This window comes from Geotrypetes seraphini, chromosome 6 (assembly GCF_902459505.1).
Source record: "Geotrypetes seraphini chromosome 6, aGeoSer1.1, whole genome shotgun sequence".
In the NCBI taxonomy this organism is placed as follows: domain Eukaryota; kingdom Metazoa; phylum Chordata; class Amphibia; order Gymnophiona; family Dermophiidae; genus Geotrypetes; species Geotrypetes seraphini.
In genome coordinates, this window is record NC_047089.1 from 99,424,285 (window position 1) to 99,450,196 (window position 25,912).

At 44.0% G+C, this 25,912-nt stretch overlaps 1 protein-coding gene across 7 annotated transcripts in view; it reads right to left on the reverse strand.

Annotated features, from left to right (window-relative positions):
- The window catches only part of RBM26 (RNA binding motif protein 26), a 946,655-nt gene that overhangs the window by 407,310 nt on the left and 513,433 nt on the right, over window positions 1-25,912 (reverse strand). For all 7 annotated transcript variants that reach the window (XM_033948169.1, XM_033948166.1, XM_033948165.1 and 4 more), the window contains 2 exons: window positions 9,472-9,600; window positions 1,971-2,045 (listed from right to left, as the gene is read on the reverse strand). In XM_033948169.1, coding sequence (XP_033804060.1) covers window positions 1,971-2,045; window positions 9,472-9,600 — 204 coding nt within the window. The remainder of the gene's footprint in view (window positions 1-1,970; window positions 2,046-9,471; window positions 9,601-25,912) is intronic.

Here is a 25,912-nt window from a genome sequence, read left to right on the forward strand (position 1 = left end):
TATTTTGTAACCCTGGGGTAGCATTTCTTTCATAATCGGATCTGTGTCTGAAACCATGTTTCAGTCAGGAATAGGAGATCGGGGTTCGTTTGCGCCAGCCAATCGTGCAGTATTTGAGCTTTGTTTCTTACTGAACGGGTGTTTAGGTAATATCCCTTGAAATTACCAAATTTAGTTGGGGTGGGTGTACTAGATCATTCTAATTTTTTCAATTTTCTTTCCTTGATCTTGCTACTATGGTGTTTTAAAGAGTTGCGAGCTCTGTTTACCACGGGTATTTGTAGTGGGCTTAGCTTTGAAAATTCATATAGAAATTGATGTGGGCCAGTTGGTTTACTCGTCTTAGTTGGCCTGTGCCAGGAAAAGTGAATAGGGATTGGTTTGGGGTTTTTTTCGTCGTTACATCAGCTTCTATAACATTTTAAATACACAATCCCCAGTAACAGTAGGAATTTGTTTTAAAGTTGCCTTTTTTTTTTTCTTTCTGTGAGCATGCAATATTATAATATCAGTTGCAACATTATCATATCAGTTGTAACAGTTTTAATAGTGGGTGCAATGTAATAATGGGTGCAATATAATAATATCAGTTGAAGTGGTTATAATAGGTTGTTATACTTATCAAAGTATTTGGAGTCAATCGGGATTGTCTCTTCTCAGATCTTCGCTTCACAAAGGCGCTCACAAAGGCGCACGCGCCTTTGCTGTGCGCCTTCGCCGGTGCACCAAACGGCGGTACGCTGTTGCTGAGTTTCATTTTAAGGAGAAAGCCCCCGCTGGTTTCGGGGGGAGGAGCGGACTGGCTCTCGCTCCCCGCTGGATCGGGCTCCCACCTCCCCTCGGCTTGCCTGCTCACCGGTTCTCTGTGCAGTAATGGCGGTGCGCCATTGGTGAGTTTCAATTTAAGGAGAAAGCCCCCAATGGTTTCGGGGGAGGGGCGGAATAATTCTCACTCCCTGCTGGATCAGGCTCCCACCTCCCCTTGGCCTGCCTGCTCACTGGTTCTCTGTACAGGAACGGAGGTGCGCCGTTGGTGAGTTTCAATTTAAGGAGAAAGCCCCTGCTGGTTTCGGGGGAGGGGCGGACTGGCTCTCGCTCCCTACTGGATTGGGCTCCCACCTCCCCTCGGCCTGCCTGCTTGCCAGCTCTCTGTGCAGGAAAAGATACTAGAGCTTTACTGAAAAAGCAAAGCTTTTTTATTTTCATCAATGTGGACTCCATTGATTGACTTCATCTAGAGGTAAACATAACATAAGAATTGCCACTGCTGGGTCAGACCAGTGGTCCATCGTGCCCAGCAGTCCGCTCACGCGGTGGCCCTCTGGTCAAAGACCAGTGCCCTGAGACTAGCCCTACCTGCGTACATTCTGGATCAGCAGGAACTTGTCGAGCTTGGTCTTGAATCCCTGGAGGGTGTTCTCCCCTATGACAGACTCCAGAAGAGCGTTCCAATTTTCTACCACTTTCTGGGTGAAGAAGAACTTCCTTACATTAGTATGGAATCTATCCTATTTCAATTTTAGAGAGTGCCCTCTCGTTCTCCCTACCTTGGAGAGAGTGAACAACCTGTCTTTTTCTACCAAGTCTATTCCCTTCAGTACCTTGAATGTTTCAATCATGTCCCCTCTCAATCCCCTGCTTGTTCTCTGAGAAAAGCTGTTAATCCATGCCAATTGTTACAGATTAGCCCATTATTCAGCTCATTTTAGTTGGATTGAAACTTTCAGTGATGTTATGCTAAGCATGCATTATCCAACTTGTTTAATTTTGTTTTTGCTTGCTTTATTTTTGCTTTTCTCAATTTCAGACATCTAGGTAACCTGACTTCTGGAATATTTTACGACCTGTGGTTATTACATTAAGATGGAGTAACATACTGTCAAGCTCTGGTTATTCATGATTTTCAATACAGTATTTTCCAGATAGTGATTTACTGTTAGAATTTTGAAATCTTTTTTACTCTATTTCACCTTTTGTGTTTCAATGTGCTTTTCTAATATTTCCTGCTTCTTTTTTCTCACATCTTGCTGCAGTCTTAGGGCTTCCTGTAGGGAGAAAAAAATGGATTAAAAATGGATTTAAGATGACTTTTATAGCTTAATAGAATTATTACATAAAGCTAATGCATTAAGCAATTAAAAGGGATAAATTTACAAGTTAAACTTGAGATTTGAGGGTTAAATAAAAAGTAATGCCTTTACAACTTTTGTTTAAACTAAAAATACTGTAATAAATAAATAAATAAAAAGAACAAAAATAATGCTTGAAACTTACTCCCTCTTTAACAAAATTGCAAGAGCAGTTTCAAGCGCGGGGAGCCGCGCTGAATGGCCCGCACTGCTCCAGACGCTCATAGGAACCCAGTCCACTAGACCACCAGGCTTTGGAGTAAGAGGGGGAGCTTTGCAGTGGTAGAACAGGGACTATCACTGGGGGGCTCGGGCTGGGAGAATCGGTGGGAGGGTAGAATCAGGGGGGTGTTACTTACGTAAGGAAGCCCCTGATCTCCCTGCTTCCAATTGGTGCTGTTCAACTGTGGCAGTACATAATAAGAAAATAAGGAAATAACCGCTAAGACAACAAAAAAGATAAGTACAGTTTTCACTGCCACATGAATTAATTTAAAAATATAAGGCTTTGATAGCAGTTCTGGTTCTGGGCTTACAGTTTTGGGAATTGCGTGAAACACACCATCTTAATGATTTTGAAATATTGAAATATGAAGTCATGAAAAAATAGCTTTTTTAAGAAAATAAGGAAAAGTGATAAATTAAATAAAAGTTTTTATTATTAATAAAGAAATAATTTTGAATAATATATTAGGTAGTAGGGGGAAATAGAGCCTGTGATGTGAGAAGAGCAAGTGAACGTTTGTTCACAGAACAACCCTTAGGTGGTGAATTAGCTTTAAAGTCTGAAGCTCTGTCCCCAGGAGGAATTCTTCAATTCACTTTTCTGTTATGTTAAATCCACATGGGTTTCTTGGATGCTAGTATTGGAACAAGATGGAGCCATAACGTAACAGGGTCCTGAAAATAAGCTAAAAGTGACACTAATATATTTGTAGCTTGAAGTTAGGAGAAATCATGTGATTATAACCATGTGGTTGCAGCCTACAGGAATGTATTGTTTAATAAATGAGAAAGTTTCTGGAAGACATATTTGCAATAGAAGAGAACATGTCAGGTCAGCGTGACCTCAGTAAGCATGTTGTCTACTTTCTTCTATTACTGACAGAGGTGAGACAATAGCATGTGATGAGTTAAGTCAATGTTGCTAAGGAAAGCACTACCGAAGTAAAATTAACAGAACATAAGAACATAAGAAATGCCTCTGCTGGGTCAGACCCTAGGTCCATCGTTCCCAGCAGTCCGCTCACGCGGTGTCCCAGCAGGTCCAGGACCTGTGCAGTAATCTATCTATACCCCTCTATCCTCTTTTCCAGTAGGAATTTGTCTAATCCTTTCTTGAACCCCAGTACCGTACTCTGCCCAATCACGTCCTCTGGAAGCGCATTCCAGGTGTCCACCACACGTTGGGTAAAAAAGAACTTCCTAGTATTTGTTTTGAATCTGTCTCCTATCAACTTTTCCGAGTGCCCTCTTGTTCTTTTATTATTCGAAAGTTTGAAGAATCTGTCCCTCTCTACTCTCTCTATGTCCTTCATGATCTTATAAGTCTCTCCAATCTCTCAGCATATGACAGGTTTTCCATCCCTTTTATCAGACGCGTCGCTCTCCTCTGAACTCTTTCGACTAACGCCATATCCTTCTTAAGATACGGCGACCAATATTGGACGCAGTACTCCAAATGCGGGCGCACCATTGCCCGATACAACGGCAGGATAACCTCTTTCGTTCTGGCTGTAATACCCTTTTTGATTATACCAAGCATTCTATTCGCTCTCTTAGCGGCCGCTGCACACTGTGCCGTCGGCTTCATTGTCATGTCCACCAATACCCCCAAGTCCCTTTCCTGGGTACTCTTATTCAATAATATCCCTCCCATTGTATAGTTGTACCTCGAGTTTCTGCTCCCCACATGTAATACCTTACATTTCTCAATGTTGAACTTCATCTGCCATCTCGTCACCCAATCTTCTAGTTTGTTCAAGTCCCTTTGCAATTCTTCACATTCCTCTGTAGTCCGAGCTCCATTAAATAGTTTAGTGTCGTCCGCAAATTTTATTATCTCGCACTTCGTCCCTGTTTCTAGACCATTTATGAAGATATTAAATAGTAGCGGCCCGAGCACCGAGCCCTGCGGGACACCACTCGTGACCCTCCTCCAGTCGGAGTAGTGGCCCTTCACTCCTACCCTTTGTTTTCTACCCTCCAACCAGTTTCTGATCCATCTATGTATGTCTCCTTCCACCCCATGGTTCTTTAGTTTCCGGAGTAGGCGTTCATGGGGCACCTTGTCAAAGGCTTTTTGGAAATCTAGATATATGATGTCAATGGGGTCTCCTTTGTCCATCTGTTTGTTAATCCCTTCAAAGAAGTGCAATAAGTTTGTTTGGCACGATCGTCCCTTGCAGAAACCATGCTGGCTGGCTATCAGAAGTTCGTGCTTTTCAAAATGTTGATCAATGCTTTCTTTTATCAGTGCTTCTGCCATTTTCCCAGAAACTGAAGTCAGGCTCACTGGCCTGTAGTTTCCCGGATCACCTCTTGATCCCTTTTTAAAGATGGGCGTAACGTTGGCTATATTCCAATCCTCCGGGATCTCGCCTGTTTTCAGGGATAAGTTGCAAATTTGCTGCAGTAGTTCCGCTATCTCCTCCTTTAATTTCTTCAGAACCCTTGGATGTATGCCATCTGGACCCGGGGATTTGTCAGTTTTTAGTTTTTCTATCTGCCTGCGAACGTCCTCAATGCTCACTTCTATGAATGTTAATTTTTCTGCTTGACTTCCGTTGAAGAATTGCTCAGAAAACCATGTGACTTGCATAAAACCAACAGAATATTGTTGAAGTTTAAAGTTTGTAAATAGATTGTAATTGGACAATGTACCAACTACATATGTTTAATAATTAATTAATTCCTGTCATTATTTCCAATAAAATGGCTAGTCGCCTATATTTGAGAAGCCTTTCTGACGTCCCATTATTTTGGAGGATGCAGAAACGCTTCTCAAAGCTTTGACTATTAGCTACACTTGAGTGTGGAATCATTTGATCTCCTCTGAGATAGAATTAAGAACTGAGGAATATATGGAAGATTTGTGGGGGCATGTATGTAGCCTGTCCACATAGGTAGGTAGACCAAAAAAAAAACCTCTCTATTGCCCTCCATGCAGCATCTTTCCCTTCATCCCCCTCCATTATCTATGTCCAACATTTCTCCCTCTCTCTTCTCCACTCATGTCTCCCTCCCCTCCACCATATGCAGGATTTCTCCCTCTCACCGCTTTCTACATATTTTGTATCCCTCACTTCCTCTCCTCCACCCTATCTCCAACAATTCTTTCTCTTTCCTCTGTTCTCTTTACTCCCCATGTGCAGCAGCTTTCATCCCTCCTATTACCCAGTGCAGCTTTTCATCCATCCATCCCATCCACCTGTGCAGCAACTTTCCTACCTCCTATACCCCTGTGCAGCAAACACCCAACCCATCGACTCCCCCTTCCCCCAGAGCAGCAGCGGTGATAGTGGCTGGCGGGAAAAGGCAGTGCTCCAAACAGGCAGCTTCTGACCTGACCTGTTAGGGCTTCCTTCTACTGCATCATCAGTGATGCAGAAAAGGGAAGCCCTAGCAGAGCAGACCAGAAGTGCCTGTTTGGAGAGCTGCCTTTTCCTGCCAGCCACCATCACTGCTGCTGCTGCTTTAAGAGACCCAGAGGAAAGTCAGGATTCATTGAATCGGTGACTCTGATTTTCCTACAAAGCAAATCGATTCACCAAAGTGAATCGGTGAATCAATTCAAATAAGTGAATCAGGCAGCACTACTTGGGACCTGGGTTGGCTGTTGGAAATAGAATACTAGGCTTGATGGACTTTCAGTCTGTCCAGTAAAAATCAAAAGGTGCGATTTCTAAACTTTTGTTCCCCCTACACACAAAACGGGGAGAAAAAACTACTATATTTTTCACTCTATATGACGCACCGGACCATAACACACACACACCTGTAGAGAAGGAAAACCCAGGAAAAAAAAATTTACGCTGCCCTGCCCTGTAACCCCTCTGGTGGTCTAGTGGTAGGCCGGGACAGGGTCTTATAGAGCAAAAAAAAAAAAAAATCGGTAAGCAGTGTAGGCACCCCTCCCCCTCATAGACAGCAGAGGAACTCCCGCCCCCCTCCCCGTAGGCCGCACAGGTAACCCCCATAAGCAGCACAGGCACAACCCCCCCCCATGGGCAGCACAAGCACAACACCCCCCATAGGCAGCACAGGCACAAACCCCCCTGGTATCTTTCTTTTAAGTCCCCTTTCCGTGCTCCTGTCTCCCTCGCTGGAGGACTCTTCTTCGGTTCGAGGCTGGGCACAGTGGCGCAGAAGGCAGGCGCATGCTTTTCGCGTTCCTGCCTGGTCCAGCACCGCTCCCCGATTGGCTACAGTCAATTCTACGGGGGGGGGGGGGTATTCACTCCATAAGATGCACCCTTATTTCCATCCCTTTTTGGGGGGTGGAAAAAGTGTGTCTTATGGAGCAAAAAACACGGTAAGTCAAACAGGCTCAGAAACAGGTGTTAACCATGAAGACTAACATCTCTAATTATATAAAGTAGTTTTTATTAAACCAGAATGCAAATACATAAGATACAGAAATCAAAATTTTGTTAAGCCACAATACAACTCCAATCCCCTAACCCCCCAAACCTCCCTCCCGGGCAGCAGCAGCGGTAGCAAACAGTCCCAAATAAGAACACTGTCAAAATAGGAGCAGTAAACAAATCATACATCCCAAAGTTGTCGTTGGACATAAGAAGTAAAGGTCAAACTAAAAGAATACCAGCATTGACGGAATAACCGACCTTTTTTAGCAGTCAGGTCCACAATGGCCTTTCGTTCCAGTAACATTTGCTGCAACATTAATGCTCTCCACTGCTGAATAGAAGGTGGTTGAGGTGAGAGCCACTGTAAAAGAATACATTTCCTGCCCATTAGCACAGTTTTCCTAATGAAGATCGCACAACCTGGTCGAGGTGGATGAAAACGGATCTGTAGAGTGAAAAGAAAACTGGGATGCATCCTCCAAGAACAACCCCAAAGCCGAGCCACCGTAGACACCAATCGTAACCAGAAGGCAGACACCAAGGGGCAAGTCCAAAACATGTGTCCAAAAGATGCCATAGGCTGCGCACATTTTCCACAGCAATGTCCCGTACTGATCCCCATTACCTGAGCTCTCTTGGGTGGATAAAAGGCTCGCAGCAAGAACTTGTAATTTCGCTCCTTCTCCACTTAGGATAGTGTAGCTGCATTCCCCAGGCGAATGCCCCTACGGATCATATCATCAGAGATAGGCACCTGAAGATCAGCCGACCATTTCTGGGCTAGGGTAATAAAGTCCAGGTCACCAGAAAGCTCCTGTAGGAACTTATGATAAAATTTCAACGGTATAGGTTCTTGTGCTGTAAGACAAAGAGCTTCCTGTAAACTGTTTTGAACATCCTCTCTCAATGTCACGGAAGTCAAGGTCTGCAAATAATGCTGAAGTTGTCGGTAAGCAAACCAATCCACAGGGGAGAGATGGAACTGTGTCTGTAGTTCAGCAAAAGAGGCAGGAAGACCCGTATGAAGGATCACTTGAGACACATAGTGAAGACCCACAGAGGTCCAACGCCGGAAGACTGCTGACTCCAAGCCAGGTAAGAAATCTCCGTTACCAGCAATGGGGAGATAAGGTGTTCCACAGGGGGAAATCTTCAACATCTTGCACAACAGTTTCCAAGCCTTACGCATTACAGGTAAGAAGGGGTGTGATTGTAACAGTGGCAAGTCCGGCAAGTGGCGAGCATGTAAGAGGTAGCTAAAATGGTAAGGCCTAAAAGAAAAACATTCAATCTCAGGCAATGAAAAACATGCAGTATTACAAAACCAGTCATGGATATGCCGTAATTGACATGCAAGGTTAAATCTAGATACACTCAGAAGACCCAACCCCCCCTGAGCTTTTGGTAACATCAACTTAGATAACGCTATCCAAGCCTGTTTCCCCTGCCACAGGTATGCAGAAAGATGGGAGTTGTGTTGTGATAAGTGTGTGTGTGTTAACATAATAGGCAACATTTGCAATACATAGAGCCATTTTGGTAATATCATCATATTATAGAGAGCAATTCGGCCAGAAAGGGACAGGGGAAATTTCCGCCAATTGTGAAGGGTGGTCGCTGTACGACGGAGTAAGGGCGAAACATTAGCAAAGTAAAGCCTATCCAAATTCTGAGGGATAACCACCCCTAAATACGTCAATTGTGAAGGGGCCCACTGTAAAGAAAACTCTCCCTGTCAGGACTGATGCACCTCAGGCGAAGTTGGCATTGCCAAGGACTTCTGCTTATTAAGAACTAAACCTGAGTAAAGATGAAATTCATCCAGGAATTCCAAAGCTCGAGGTAACGAACGTTGGGGATTACCCAAAGTAAGCAGAAGATCGTCTGCAAATGCCAACACCCGCAGCTGAGAAGAACCCTCTGGCAGCTTTATGCCTAAAATTTAATAGCTTCATGATGACCACCCGCAGGCGCTTTTCCAGACCAGGGTGGGGGCCCAGGCGGTGTGCCCGTTCAATGCGTAGGGGCCCCATGGAAGGAGGAAGCGATAACTCCTCCCGCAGCCATCGCTCCAGCACCTCTAATAAGCAGCGGTCTGATATCGTCTCTGGAATGCCCAGCAAGCGCGGGTTCGAGCGTCTGGAGCGATTTTCCAAGTCATCCAGCTTTTCAGCCTGTGCCCGAACCTGCGCCTGCAACGTGCTAAGATCAGCACCCCGAGCTGTGGTGGTATCCTCCAATGTGGAGACCCGCTGTTCCAATTCGGTCATGCGAGCCGCCGCAGCCGCCAGCAGGGTCTCAATATTCGATATTTGCGCCGTTAGCGATTCTAATTTAGGCCCCAGTACCTGAGCAAGCGCCTCCTTTATGTCACTCAGCGCGGTCTCTGTAAGGTGCGAGCTCGCCGCCATCTTGTTCTCACTAGGCCGCACTCGCTCCCGATCTTTACGCGCTGATTTCGCCTGCATGTGCTCCCGTGATCGTGTAATGTATCTGTCCATGCAAGTAGAAAGACCCGATAGACGGCAGATCCACGAGAGAGGGGGGAAAAACGTCGGTAATTGCCAAAAGTATGCAGGGTAGCCCCGGAGCAAGCGAAGAGACGTCCTCACGCACTCATGACATCACGTGACCTCCCTCCTAACATCTCTAATTAAATCAACTGTTCATTCTTTATGAGTAAGAGAGAACATCTATTCTGTTGATGTAAAAATGAACACAAGAAAATAGCTAATATAAGTTTAGCAGTTTACCTGCTTTTTTTTCTGAGCCTCACTGGTATCCAACAGAGAAGCTGATACCATAGGTAAAGATTTCTGTAATGCCTTTAAAGCAGCAGGGTTGTACACTGTTTTTGTCAGTCCAGTAGAAGTGGATAACACCTATAAGAATGAAACCAGAAACAAGTTTGTTTTTCTGAGAACTTAAGACTTGATACCAAGCTAATAAGGAGCCAGATTTTATAAAGGTTTTCCTGCTAATACAACTTTAACAATATACAGTGGAACCTCAGTTTACGAGCAAACCGGTTTGCAAGTGTTTTGCAAGACGAGCAAAACACTCCCGCAAACCTTAACTCGCAAAACGAGCACTGTCCCGCTAAACGAGCACCCCCCTCCTCCGCTCGAACCAGTATCGCACCCCCGCCCATGAACGCTCCCCCCTCCGCGAGAACCGCATTGCACCCCTGTGCTGGAAGCAGCATCTGCCTACCCGCCCACCCAAACAAGCTCCTTACCCCATCTGCTGTGTGTCGGGGCCATTTAAGGAAAGATCACACCTATTGCCTGGGCTGGGCCTTGAGCATATGCAGATGTTCAAGGCCCAGCCCAACCAAAAGGCGGGATCTTTCCTTAAATGGCACCGGCATGCAGCAGATGGGGGTAAGGAGCTTATTTGGGTGGGTGGGCGGATGCCGCATCCAGTACGGGGGTGTGATGCGGTTCTCGCTGGGAGGGGCATTCAAGGGCGGGGGGTGCGATGCCGGTTTGAGCGGGGAGGGGGGTGATGGAGCAGCGCCAGTAGCCTGGGGGGGGGGGGAAGGAGGAGGTGGAACGAATCAAAGAGAGTTTCCCTTACTTCCTTATGGGGAAACTCGCTTTGATATATGAACAATTTGGTTTAAGCATGCTTCTAGAACGAATTATGCTCATAAACCAAGGTTCCACTATATGTATATTCATATAAAAATCTAAGAATTATGGCATCAAAATCAAAACGTAACTTTAGTGCTGTTGGAATTCTGCCTTGTTGTGTGCACAGGAACAACTGTATGCAATATTATCTAATAATAAATAAGAATTGGCTAAGCGATCCTTATCCCTGAAAAATTATATGAAAAATTAACAAAATATAATATAAGAAAATAACTAAGCAAATGGTCACTTATATAAATTGTCAGTATAAGTAATAAATAAGAAATAATGACACTAAAGGACATCAGTATGAGCCTTAAATGGATAACATTTTTTTTCTTCTCCTTTTAGCACTTTTTCACTTTAGCACTTCTGGTCACTTTACAAGGACTCAATGATGTATGAGACGATTCTCATTAGGACTGAGGTTCTGGTGCTAGTCACCTATGAGAAATAGCCTGAGCCTATACACCGTATGTTATCCATTTAAGGCTCATACTGATGTCCTTTAGTGTCATGTGTCATTATTTCTTATTTATTACTTATACTGACAATTTATATAAGTGACCATTTGCTTAGTTATTTTCTTATATTATATTTTGTTAGTTTTTCATATAATTTTTCAGGGATAAGGATCGCTTAGCCAATTCTTATTTATTATTGTATTGGACAGTATTGGCTATTCTAGTCTTTCTGGGTTGCAAATTCTTTTTGCTGTTTTGCAATATTATCTAAACAGGTCACTGAAGCAGAATAATTGCTTCGGAAAAGGAAGTATGCAAAAGAAAAACATTTTAAAACTACAATTGTAGAAAGGTAAAATGTGTTGAATTAAACTAATCAAACAAAGGAAACCTTGAAACGAGGGGGCACAAGATGAAAATTAAAGGGGACAGAATAAGGAGTCACTTAAAGACTGCTAGGGAGGTAAAACTGCTAGATGTAATAAATGACTGCTTCCTGGAGAAACTGGTCCATGAATCAAAAAGAGGGGTACCTACAGTATTTTAGACTGAGTCCTTAGTGTAATGCAGGGCATAGTATGAGAGGTAACTACTATGATGGCTGTTTTGGAGTAAGATCATACAGAAATCTTCATAAGAGCGACTACGATAAAATGAGGAAAATGGTTAAAAAGAAGCTAAAACGATCAGCAGCCAAAAGGCATGGACTTTATTTTTTTTTAAAACAACACATTGTGGAACTCCAGACCAGATGTATGCCACATATTAACAAAGGTGGAAAGAAGAGAAAACAACAGCCTGCACAGTTAAAAGGGGAAGTGAAAGAGTCTATTAGAGCCAAAAGACTCTGAATAGAAAAAAGGATCCAAATGAAGAAAATAAGAATCAACATAAGCACTGGCAGGTTAGATGCAAAGCACTGATAAAGAAGATTATAAAAGAATATGAAGAGAAACTTACCAAAGAGGCAAAAACTCATAACACCTTTTCAGGTATATCAGAAGCAGAAAGCCTGTGAAGGAATTTTTGGGGTCGCTGGATGATAATGAACAAAAGGGGCATTGAGGGAGGATGAGGCAATAGCGGAGAGACTGATTGAATTCTTTGTATCAATCTTTATGAAGGAATGTGTAAATGGTCTATCTGAACCATAAATGGTTTTCAAGGGCAATGTTGTGGAGAAACTGAAAAAAAATTTAGGGAACCTGGAACTGAGCCAAATCGGCATGTTAAAGAGGGTGAAATACTCACATGGATTAAAAACTGGCTGGCGGATAGGAAACAGAGAGTGGGGGTGGGGGAGGGTAAATGGACAATACTTGGACTGGAAAAGTGTCACCAGTGGAGTGCCACAGGGTTCGGTGCTTGGACCCGTGCTCTTCAACATATTTATAAACAATCTGGAAATTGGTACGACGAGTGAGGTGATTAAATTTGCAGACGATACTAAATTATTCAGAGTAATGAAGACACAGGAGGATTGCGAAGATCTGCAACTTGACATAAACACGCTCGAGAAATGGGCCGCAACATGGCAAATGAGGTTCAATGTGGATAAGTATAAGGTGATGCATGTCGTTAACAAAAATCTTATACATGAATACAGGATGTCCAGGGCGGTACCTGGAGAGACCCCCCAAGAAAGAGACTTGGGAGTACTGGATGACAAGTCGATGAAGCCGTCCGCGCAATGTGCAGCAGCAGCGAAAAGGGCGAACAGAATGCTAGGAATGATAAAAAAGGGGATCACGAACAGATCGAAGAAGGTTATCATGCCGCTGTACCGGGCCATGGTGCGCCCTCACCTGGAGTATTGCATCCAGCACTGGTCATGAAGAAAGAAACGGTACTACTCGAAAGGTTCCAGAGAAGAGCGACTAAAATGGTTAAGGGGCTGGAGGAGTTGCTGTACAGTGAGAGATTAGAGAAACTGGGCCTCTTCTCCCTTGAAAAGAGGAGACTGAGAGAGGACATGATGGAAACATTCAAGATAATGAAGAGAATACACTTAATAGATAAAGATAGGTTGTTCACCCTCTCCAAACGTATGGAAGTTCTTCACCCACAGAGTGAAGGAAAATGGGAACGCTCTTCCGGAGGCTGTTATAGGGGAAAACACCCTCCAGGGATTCAAGACAAAGTTAGATAAGTTCCTGCTGAACCGGAATGTACACAGGTAGAGCTGGTCTCAGATAGGGCACTGGTCTTTGACCTAGGAGCCGCTGCAGGAGCGGACTGCTGGGCATGATGGACTACTGGTCTAACCCAGCAGCAGCATTTCTTATATTCTTATAAATCACCTGGACCACATGGTGTACATCTCAGGGTACTGAAAGAACTTAAACATGAATTTGCTGATCTACCGTTAGTAATCTGTAACCTATCGCTAAAATTATCCATAGCACCTGAAAACTGGAAGGTGACTAATGTTATGCTAATGTTTACAAAGTGTTCCAGAGGTAATCCAAGAAATTACAGACCGGTAAGCCTGTCTTCAGTGCCAAGCAAAATAGTATAAATTATTATAAAAAATAAAATTTCAGAACATTTAGAAAATGGGACAGAGACAGCAAGATTTCAGCCAAAGGAAGTCTTGTTTCACCAATTTGCTGCAAGTCTTTGAAGGTATGAATAAACTTGTGTATAAAGGAGAACCAGTTGACATAGTATATTCTAGAATGTTGACTGAGTGTCTCTCTCTTATATTTTTAAGTTTTTAGTTATATTTTATTTTCTTTGTTGGTTTCCAGTTTTATTTTGTTCCTTTCATATACCTTATTCATAGTTTTACAGGGTTCTGCACTTTTTTCTTTTAATTTTCACTCGGGCGAGTCTGAAAACATCTTGGAAAGGAGTTTGACAGTTATAGAAGTCGCAGCATAACTGTCTACAAACCTAAAGGCCTAGAATGGTGCATTTTCAGCAGAGGCCCTTCCTGCGTCCTTCCTTCCTTCTCCCCCGATTCAGTAGGGGATAACGGTGAGCACAAGTAGACGCCGGGGCCGCACCGAAACCAGCGGCAGGCAGCAGAAGCAGTGCGGGGACTTAAGAGCACAGCTCCGCCCCTCCCCCGATCCAGCAGGGGATAACGATGAGCATAAGGAGCCGCACCGAAAAGAGCGGCAGGCAGCAGAAGCAGTGGCGGGGACTTAAGAGCACAGCTCTGCCCCTCCCCCGATCCAGCAGGGGCTAACGGTTAAGCACGAGAAGAAGCTGGGGCCGCACCGAAACTAGCGGCAGACAGCAGACTCAGCAGCAGGGACTTAATGAGCACAGCTCCTCCCCTCCCCCGATCCATCAGGGGATAACGGTGAGCACAAGGAGACGCCGGGGCCACACAGAAACCAGCGGCAGGCAGCAGAAGCAGTGGCAGAGACTTAAGAGCACAGCTCCGCCCCTCCCTCGATCCAGCAGGATTCTAAACCATACTAGATATCGGATCTGAGAATGGTGGCAGTTAACCGTTTAATGCAGCTGATGCACCGAGATGATAGTGGCGGTTGTCTGGCTGTTGCAGAGGTCATCTGATCCAAATGACATGCCTGCATTTTAGCATTGCATTGACTCTGATCCAAATGACTAGCCTGCATTTTGGCACTCATTACTACTTCCTAGGAAACCTCATGGCTGAAATATTGTGTGTTGGCTAGGCTGCATACGTCAGGGCTTAAGGAGCATACCAGCTTTCGCTCCTTGGCATATCATCTTTATGAACTTCTAACATCAGATCCTATTGTCTGACTGGAATTTACTTTATTTCATTTATTTTTATTTATTATTTTCTCAGGTACTTTAGCTAGATTGTGAGCCTTCGGGACAGCTAGGGAAATCCAAAGTACCATTTTTATTTATTTTATTTTAATGTATCTTTAATCTATCTTCATTGTAAACCGCTTTGAACCTCACGGTATAGCGGTATATAAGAAATAAAATCAATCAATCAAATCATATCTAGAATTTCAGAGACTCCTGAGAAAATTAAGGAATCATGGGATAGAAGGCAACGTCCTGTTGTGGATTAGGAATTGGTTATTGGACAGAAAAGAGAGGGCAGGTTTAATGAACATTTTTTCTCAACGGAGGAGGGTGAATAGTGGAATAAGAACATAAGAATAGCCTTATTGGGTCAGATCAATGGTCCATCAAGCCCAGTAGCCCGTTCTCACGGTGGCCAATTCAGGTCACTAGTACTTGGCCAAAACCCAGAGTAGCAATATTCCATGCTACTGACGCAGGGCAAGTAGTGGCTTCCCCCGTGTCTTTCTCAATAACTAACTATGGACTTTTCCTCCAGGAAATTATCCAAACCTTTCTTAAAACCAACTATACTTACCACAACCTCTGGCAATGCGTTCCACAGGTATCTATATTGGGACCAAAGCTATTTAACCGCTTAGTTATAGGCGGTTAAGAAATTTTAGAAATAAATAAATACATATAAATAATCTGGAAATTGGAACAAGTGAGGTGATTAAGTCTGCAGATGAAATAAAACTGTTCAAAGCTGTTACAACACATGCAGACTGTGAAAATCTGCAGGAAGACCTTAGGAAATTGGAAGACTGGGCAAACGCAGAGTGATGCACATTGGGAAGAATAATCCAAATCATAGTTACCAGATGCTAGGGTCCATCTTAGGGCTCAGTACCCATAAAAATATCCAAGTGTTATCATAGACAATGCATAGAAACCTTCTACCCAATGTGTGGCAGCAGCCAAAAAAAACCAAATTAGGAATTATTAGAAAAAGAATGGTAAATAAGAATATAGTCAAACCTCGGTTTACAAGTGCACCAGTTTGCGAGTGTTTTGCAAGACGAGCAAAACGTTTGCAAAATCGGCACCTCGGAAAGCGAGTTTGACTCGATTTACGAGAGCCACCCTCGCGATCCGGCATCCCCCCGCTCGCGTTGTCCCTCCCCACGATCCTACATCCCCTCCCCCCCCCCCGAGCACCGAAACAACATCCCTTACCCCGATTGGGCACCGGCACCAGCACCAACGCACAGGACATGCCAGTGCCGGTGCCCGAAGATCCTCCCTCTTCTGTGCTGGGCTGTACTGGGCCTTGAGCATTTGCGCATGCTCAAGGCCTTCTTCTGATCTCGCTCTCTCAGATTCCAAATTTCAGAGAGAGTGAGACCAGAAGGCCTTGAGCATGTGCAAATGCTCAAGGCTCAGTCCAGCCCAGCACAGGCAAGAAGAAGGATCTCTGATGCATCACCCAGCCCAGCACAGAAGGGGGAGGATCTTTGGGCACCGGCATGTCCTGTGCATTGGTGCTGGTGCCCAATCGCGATAAGGGATGCCAGTTCACAGGGGGGGGGATGTCAGATCGCAGGGGTATGGAGCAGCGCCAGTGGCCTCAAGGGGGGGAATGGAGCAGCGCCGGTAGCCTTGGGTGGGGGGGGGGAGGAGGAGGTGGAACTAATCAAAGCGAGTTTCCCCGAGAAATTTGGTTTACGAGCATACTTCTGGAACAAATTATGCTCGTAAACCAAGGTTCCACTGTATTATAATGCTTCTGTACCATTTCACGATGAGGCCTCACCTTCAGCATTGTATCCAATTCTTGTCACCACATCCCAAAAAAGATATAGCAGAATTTGAAAAAGTTCATAGAATAGCAACCAAATATTCTAACTTTCTTCTTAGGTTTATGTTGTCTTTAACTAATATTTCAGAAATTTGTTTAAATACTTTCATTTCTTGCTGAAGATTCATAACAGATTTATTTTTAGAGTCGTCAGTTTTAGCCCTCAAGATCTTAATATTTTTCTGCTGGAGAACTTTTCCTGTAATAATAATCTTAGGTTGATTAATTTCCCCAGGGTTATGGTAGTAATGCCTAGGGATATGGTGAAACGCTATATGAAAGAAATATTGGAAATTCCTGATGAAACACTATTACCTTTGACTCAAGTCTATCATTTGACTTCTAAAGGAGATGGAGTTACACAAGAAAATGATGAACAGCCACTCAATATATCTACAATATTGGAACTTTCTGAAAGGGAAATGGCAACAGCTGCTAAGCTTCTTCTCTCTGTAGCCCTTACACCAGATAAAAACTGGTTGCTTAGGCTTTTCTTTAGAAACAAACAAAAGGAATTCCTTGGGTTTAAAATCTTATTGTTTCCAAATAAAGCACGTGATACACAAAAGCGTAGGAGAGAATTTTTGCTTTTAAAACCAGGAGTTATTGCTCTGGGAGGTGACATTTTTTCTTCTTCATCCTTGCAAATGCGTGATACATTATTTTGAGAAAATATGTTTTCTTTGAACCTTGCCAACTGACAACCTTCCTGTCAATATCACGCCTTGAAGGGGGGAAAATATGAGTGCCATTTACGATTTTGGATTATCCATGTTTAGTTAATCAGTCCTTTGTTTTCTTTTTGATTTAGGCTTCTTATTAGGATAAATTCGCTAATGCTACACCTTGGATCTTTATTTGAGGACTTGAGCTGAATTTAAGTAAAGTTTTTCATTATTGTGAATTATATTTTACCTTAATTTACCTATATTAACCTTTTCTATTTCTAAGGTGTTATCCTGATTTGATTACTTGTTTTATCTTTAGCTTTCTGTACAAGTGGATACTTGATATGTATTTGAAAAATGATAAATAAATTAATAATAAAAAGATAATAACAACCAAGAATGATAAAGGGGATGGAACTCCTCTCACATGAGGTAAGACTCATGTTAGGGTTCATCAGCAAAGAGACAGCTGAGAGAAGATATGATTAAAGTCTACAAAATCCTGAGTAGTATAAAACAGGTACAAGTGAATCAATTTTTTACTCCATGGGGACACTCAAAGTTACAGGGAAATATTTTTTCACTCATAGATTAGTTAAGCTCTGAAACTCGTTGCCAGAGGATGTGGCATAGCTGGGTTTAAGAAAGATTTGTGCAAGTTTCTAAAGGAAACGTCCATAGTCTGCTATTGCTACTATTTGGGTTTTTTGCCAGCTACTTGTGGCCTGAATTGGTTACTGTGGGAACAGAATACTGGCCTACATGGACCATTGGTCTGACCTAGTATGACTATTCTTATGTTCTTATGTAAATAAACACTTTTTCACAGAAAGGGTGGTGAATTCATGGAACAGCCTTCCCTGTGGAGGTGGTCGGGATGAAAACTGTATCTGATTTCAAGAAAGCATGGACAAGTACATAGGATCTCTAAGGGAGAAGAATGAATAGCAGATGGCACAGATGGGCAAACTGGATAGGCCACATGGCCTTTATCTGTCTTCATTTTTCTGCATCTCTGTAAACATTATATTACATTACATTAGTGATTTTATTCTGGGAAAATGAATGCAACCCAAAGAGTCACTGACCCCAATTATTACATGGTGGCACTGATACATCCTCAGAGTAAATGAAATTACCTTGTTATAACACACACAAAATACTGAAATTTTTACAGTCCAAGGCAGCTTGCCTCCCTAGCTCTTTGTGATGGTACACAGTAGTGCTGCCCGATTCACGATTTGAATCGATTCACCGATTCAAATCAGGTGAATCAATTTGAATTGGTTCGTTTTTGTAAAAAAACCGGACTCACCAATTCAGCCCCGATTAAAGTTCATTCTTTTTTCAGTCGAGGGTGCTGAGAATCGACAGGGAGGGCTGAGAATCGGCAGGTGGGGCTGAGAATCGGCAGGTGGGGCTGAGAATTGGTAGGTGGGGCTGAGAATCGGCTAGGGGGCTGGTGAGTCTTGGGGCTGGGGATGGAAGCTGAAATCGGCAGGGGGGTTGGGGATGGAAGCTGAGAATCTGCAGGGGGGACTGGTGAGTCTTGGGGCTGGAGATGGAAGCTGGGAATTGGCAGGGGGAATGGTGAGTCTTGGGGGCTGGGGATGGAAGCTGAGAATCAGCACAGGGGCTGGTGAGTCTTGGGGGCTGAGGATGGAAGCTGAAATCGGCAGGGGGCTGGGGTTGGAAGCTGAGAATCAGCAGCGGGCGCTGGTGAGTCTTGGGGGCTGGGGATGGAAGCTGAAATCGGCAGGGAGGCTGGGGATGGAAGCTGAGAATCAGCAGGGGGCTGGTGAGTCTTGGGGCTGGGGATGGAAGCTGAGAATCTGCAGGGGGGGCTGGTGAGTCTTGGGGCTGGAGATGGAAGCTGGGAATTGGCAGGAGGAATGGTGAGTCTTGGGGGCTGGGGATGGAAGCTGAGAATCAGCACGGGGGCTGGTGAGTCTTGGGGGCTGGGGATGAAAGCTGGGAATCGGCAGGGGGGATGGTGAATCTTGGAGGCTGGGGATGGAAGCTGAGAATCATTTCTGTAGGTTATCAGAAATTTGCTTAATTATCTACTCACACAGAAAAGCAGTAAAAGTCAATAAGTTCTCTGAGTGGGAACAATCTGTTTGATCTTGCACTCATGTGATTGACCAATTGTATAGCACTGTTTAATTTATCACATTGATTAATTTGAGCACACCTGAGGTGTGCAGGCAGAGGGTGATTAACATGTGCCTTCTTGTGTAAAGCGCTGGAAAATTCTCCCCCCTCGCTTACCTCTCACGCTGAGAACACCCTGAGATGTTGAATTGTTGATGAGCCAGTCGTCCAAGTATGGGAATACCTGGAGACCTTGGCTGCGCAGAGCTGCTGCCACTACTACCTGGCACTAGATGAAAAGTCTGGAAGATAATCTAGGCCAAAAAGCAGCACTCTGTACTGAAAATGATGATTTCCCACCCAAAATCTGAGGAGCTCGTAAGAGGCTGGACGAATAGAAATGTGTAAGCTTCTTTGAGATCAAGAGAGCATAACCAATCAATTTGATCCAGAAAAGGATACAATGATGCTAAAGACAGCATTCGAAATTAATCTCTGACAAGAAATTTGTTGAGAGTTCAGAGATCCAGGATAGGTCGCAGATCCCCCGTTTTCTTCAGACAAGGAAGTAACGGGAGTAAAACCCTGTGCTCTGCCTTAAGAGGGAAACATCTTTGGGAAAATGGAGGAGGTGTATAACCCTTAGCTGTGGAAGGCTTCAGTTTTGATCTGACGATGGAGACCAATGACTTCTTATGCTCAGACAAGTGCTATGTAATTGCCTCAATAAAGTCATCAAACAACTCATTGCCTTGGCATGGGATGTTGGCCAGTCGATTTTGTAGATTCAGGTCCATATCTACAGTATGGAGCCAGGCGAGACGGCGCATCGCCACCGAGAAAGCAGTGGCCCAGGACATCTCAAAAGCATCATATGCAGCCTGGACCATATGTATACGAAATTGTCCCAGAGTGGAATGCATAAGCTGGAACTCTGTCAGGTGATGCTCTGGAAGGTACTTGAAAAAAGTGAGCATAGCAATGACCCAATATTTGAGATATGATGTAAAGACAAAGTTGTAATTTAAAATTCTATTTGTCATCGTAGAATTTTGATACAGGCATCGACCAAATTTATCCATGGCCCTTCCCTCTCAGCCAGGTGGGACTGTGACATAGACATTGGCCAGATTGGTTGTTTTCAAGGAAGACCCAATATGAAGAGATTTATGGGATAGTTGAGACTTTTCAAATTCCTTACAGTGAATCATTTGATATCGAGATTCCAGTTTTGCTGGCAGAGCAGGAACGGAATATGGTATAGCAAGATTTCTTTTGAAAGTTTGAGTGAGAATGCCATTCATGGGTAATTTTAATGAATCTTTAGGATAAGGTATACCCAGTTTTTCCAAATATTCCTTAGAGTAATGTTGAATCAGACTGCAAAGTGATGTTAAGATGTTTACTCATTTGGCATAAAAATTGAGTAAAGGACACCGAAGCAGAAGAGGGGAGATCCTGTTGAGTCAAAGGCAACCGGGAACCCGTCAAAGTACCTATCATGGCAGAGAAAGAGGGTGAAGCCTCTGTGGAATATTGATACCTGAGATCTGAATCCATAGGCAAAAAAGAACCAGCCGATGATGAAAAATCGCAGGAGTAGGCCTGAACTGACGAGAATGGTTCTGCTGTAGATTTCCTCGAGAAGGAAGGTAGCTGCCTTGAGGATTGTCTATGCCTCGAGAAACAAGGTCTATCATGAGAAGAGGACCTGGGCCTCGATATATACCTTGACAGATGGTGTGGAGATGAACTGTGCCTCGGAAAATGAGGTAGTTATCTCGAATCCAGTCTTGATGAGGAATGTCGAGGAGTCCTTATGCATAGAGGTAGGGCTGGAAGTTGGAGATCGAAGTTGAGACACTGATAAGGACTTGGCTCCTTGTGCTGATGTATCTTGAGACACTGATAAGGACTTGGCTCCTTGTGCTGATGTATCTCGAGACACTCGCAAAGACTCAACTCCTTGCATAGAGTGTGTAGATTGATCTCGAAGCACTCTGAAGGACTCGACTCCTTGTATAGAGTGTATTGTCTTTTCTGGAGGCACTCTCAAGGACTCGACTCCTTCTATAAGAACATAAGAACATAAGCAGTGCCTCCGCCGGGTCAGACCATAGGTCCATCTAGCCCAGCAGTCCGCTCCCGCGGCGGCCCAAACAGGTCATGACCTGTCTAAATCATCAGAAGGGGCCCCCATGCCACCTTGGTTTCCTGATGAGTCCTATCTTCCCATCGAAGTCCTAGCCCTCCGGTCTTGCACATGCACGACCTGGTTGGGTTTCTATACTTTCTCAGTATCCCACGATCCCTTTATCCCCCAGGAATCTGTCCAGTCTCTATAGTGTGTGTTGTTTCTTCTTGAGGCACTCTCAAGGACTCGACTCTTTGTATTACTGCTGAATGCTCAGGCAGGACACAGGGTCAAGGCAGGAGTTAATTTGGCAAGCATGCTATCAAACTCCTGATGTAGTATAACTTCCAACATACTCTGCAAAGCCAACACCGAGACCACTAGAGCTGGCACAATTAGTGTGGCTATGGACTCCGAGGAAGACAACCTCCAGGAAGAGTGTTGCCTCGATTTCGAGACACATGTCCTGAAGATCCTCAGACCCACCGGTTCTAGAGGTGACATGTCCGTAGGGGTTGGCTTAGCAATAGTACCTGATGGAGACACCAAGGATAATGGCGCCCCAGGGGAAGAGTTAGCTGAGCCCCCCAAAGACTTCCCCATTCAGGAAGGTTTGATCAAGGTCGAGGTTGAAGATTTTGACCCCGGAGAAAACTTTGCTAGAGTCGAGGACAAAGAATGGGATTCAAGGCCTTAGACAAAGGCTGATCCATTACCTTGAAGATTATTTGAATCTGGACTCGACGACGTCAAGTGTAGCACAGCGGGTGCCCAACTCCAAACATGATAAGGCTAATACTTCGTGTACCCTGTGACCAGCCGGGACATGGAATGAAACACGGCCGCGGCAAAGTCAAAGCCCGCAGGCTGAAACCGCGAGTAGGCCCCGCCGTGATACCAAGAAAATAATAATAATAATAACTTTATTTTTCTATACCGCCTTAGTCAGTCTACTTCTAAGCGGTTCACATCAAGAGAAGGCTGGACATTCAGCGAATTACAAATGCATGAGGGGAATGTTACAGGAGAAAAGGGTTGTAGGAGAGGGAAAGTAAGAGGGGGGTAGGAATTGCCTGACCCAATGCCCAATGCCTGATACAATAGGACGACCAGGCGGAGCTGTTAAACTCTTATGGATTTTTGGAACAAAATATATGACAGGTATAGTTGGATGATCATGCCTTAAAAATGAAATTCTGTCTGTGATGACATCACTCTCCAATGCTTGTAATAGAACATGGTAAATGATTTCAGAGATTTCCACAGTAGGATCACTGAGCAAAGGTGTATAAAATTGCGTGTCCTCTAGTTGATGCCTGGCTTCAGTGACATATGCAACAGTGTCCATAACCACTATGCCCCCGCCCTTATCGGCGGAACATATCACAATACTGGTATCCTTTGATAATTCATGAACAGCCTGTATCAATTGAGTGGATATGTTGCGTTTAATGCGCCCAGGAGTAGCTTCCAGTCTCTCAATATCCTGTTCTATGAGAGTTTGAAAAACCTGCAAATGTGGATCCAAATTGCCAGGAGGATTCCATGTGGAAGGTCTATACAAACCCGATGGGGCTTGTATGTCCCCACCATGATTATGAAAAAATAAAGTCAGGTTACATTTTCTCACCAGCTTGTATATACTAATCCGAGTGTCTAAAGGGTTATAACTTGCAAAAGGCACAAAAGACAACCCCTTGGATAATATAGTTAAAATAAGAAAACAAAACAAAAAAATTTTTTTAAAGAAAATGAAACGTGCAATAAACACAGCAACCCTGAAAGAAAAAAACATGAGCTGCGGTGAGAGAAGGCATGAGTAGAACTAAGACTAGCGCAGTGTCAAAATGAGGACTTCTCGGCTTCATGGAAAACTGAGAACTGAGGAGACACATGCCCTACGTTGGGCGGGAGGGCAGTCGCAAACTTTCTAAAAGTTTTACAAGCAAGTTTGCTTGCGAGGATATCCGCATCTGGGCTCCTTGCATGATGTCACCCACATGTGAGAATATGCTGCCTGCTTGTCCTGGGATAACTATGGGGAGGAGGCTATGGAAAATAATCTGTATGAATGTGAGGAAATTTGATGGGGGAGAAGTAACAGGAGAAGGAAATGGAAAGTATCTGAAAGAGGAAAAGGAAATAGTAAAAAACAACAACAGAGGAGCAATAAATAGGAGGAGACAGGTGAAAAGAACCCTGTTTGGAGAGAGGAAGTAGGAAGGGGTGGAAGTTAAGAGCTAAAAAAGCAAAAAGACGAGAGGCTTCAGGAAAGGGAAATCATGTTTGACAAATTTACTACAATTCTTTGAGAAAGTAAACAAACAGATAGATAATGGAGAACCAGTGGATATAATTTACTTGGACTTTCAGAAAGCGTTTGACAAAGTCCCTCATGCAAGACTTATGAAGAAATTACTAAGCCATGGAATAGGAGGGGAAGTACACAGATGGATTGGCAAATGGCTTGAAAACAAAAGGCAAAGGGTTAGCATAAATGGGAATTTCTCGGACTGGGAGAAAGTGACTAGCGGCGTCCCCCAGGGCTCGGTTCTTGGGCCTATCTTGTTCAATATTTTTATAAACGACCTGGAAGAGGAGATAACATGCAATATAATAAAGTTTGCAGATGATACAAAACTATGTCGGGCGGTTGGCTCTCTAGGGGACTGCGAGGACCTCCAGAAAGATCTGAACCAGCTGGAAACGTGGGCAATAAAGTGGCAAATGAACTTTAATGTAAACAAATGCAAGGTGATGCATTTAGGGAAGAAAAACAAGGAACATGAGTACAGGATGTTGGGGGTGAAGTTAGCAAAATGCGAACAGGAAAGGGACTTGGTGGTACTGATTGACAGTACCCTAAAACCTTCGGCACAATGTGCGGCGGCGGCGAAGAAAGCGAGCAGGATGTTGGGCATAATTAAAAAGGGGAATACGAGTAGATCAGAAAATGTCATAATGCCACTTTATAGAACAACTAGCTGATGCCCCGGCGTTGCACGGGTATTTAATTATAGCAATAACACTGTAAATGGATTTAAATAAAGATACTTTATAGTGGTGAATGAAATAATTTTGTTACAGCTTTATAAAAAGTAAAATATTCAAAGTATAATGTGAAATATTTGACAAAATGAATACAATTCAACTAACACAAAAATTGATTATAAACAACATTTTTAGTTTCACCTCCAGGAGCAAGAACATATACATTCTTGGGTGAACCCACCCTTCCCACGTGTGCAGGTGGGCCGCGAGATCCCCAGAACATATCACCCCAGGTAGTGAGGGATCTGCATACCAAGTTTCGTTCAAATCGGTCCCACAGCTTCTTACATTTTTTCCATTGACTTTCATGGGTGAAATCTGATTTTCTGTTTGTAGCTCCGCCCACGTGTACAGGTGGGCCGCAAGACCCCCAGAACATATCACCCCAGGTAGTGAGGGATCTGCATACCAAGTTTCGTTCAAATCGGTCACACAGCTTTGTACATTTTTTCCAATGACTTGAATGGGTGAAATCTGATTTTCTGTTTGTAGCTCCGCCCACATGTGCAGGTGGGCCGCAAAACCCCCAGAACATATCACCCCAGGTAGTGAGGGATCTGCATACCAAATTTCGTTCAAATCGGTCCCACAGCTTCTTACATTTTTTCCATTGACTTGAATGGGCGAAATCTGATTTTCTGATTGTAGCTCCGCCCACGTGTGCAGGTGGGTCGCGAGACCCCCAGAACATATCACTCCCGGTAGTGAGGGATCTGCATACCAATTTTCGTTCAAATCGGTCCCACAGCTTTTTACATTTTTTCCATTGGCTTGAATGGGTGAAATCTGATTTTCTGTTTGTAGCTCCGCCCACGTGTGCAGGAGGGCCGCGAGACCCCCAGAACATATCACCCCAGGTAGTGAGGGATCTGTATACCAAGTTTCGTTCAAATCGGTCAAGCCGTTTGTGAATTACTGTGAGAATGGCAGCTTTTTACATTTTTTCCATTGACATGAAGGGGTGAAATCTGATTTTCTGTTTGTAGCTCCGCCCACGTGTGCAGGTGGGCCACGAGACCCCCAGAACATATCACCCCAGGTAGTGAGGGATCTGCATACCAAGTTTCGTCCAAATTGGTCACAGTGAGAATCGCAGCTTTTTACATTTTTTCCATTGACATGAATGGGTGAAATCTGATGTTCTGTTTGTAGCTCCGCCCATGTGTGCAGGTGGGCCGCGAGACCCCCAGAACATATCACCCCAGGTAGTTGGAATTACTGTGAGAATGGCAGTTTTTTACATTTTTTCCATTGACATGAATGGGTGAAATCTGATTTTCTGTTTGTAGCTCCGCCCATGTGTGCAGGTGGGCCGCGAGACACCCAGAACATATCACCCCAGATAGTGAGGGATCAGCATACCAAGTTTAGTTCAAATCGGTCCCACAGCTTTTTACATTTTTCCCATTGACTTGAATGGGTGAAATCTGAAGTTATGTTTGTAGCTCCGCCCACGTGTGCAGTTGGGCCACGAGACCCCCAGAACATATCATCCCGGGTAGTGAGGGATACGCATACCAAGTTTCGTTCAAATCGGGCAAGCCAGTTTTGC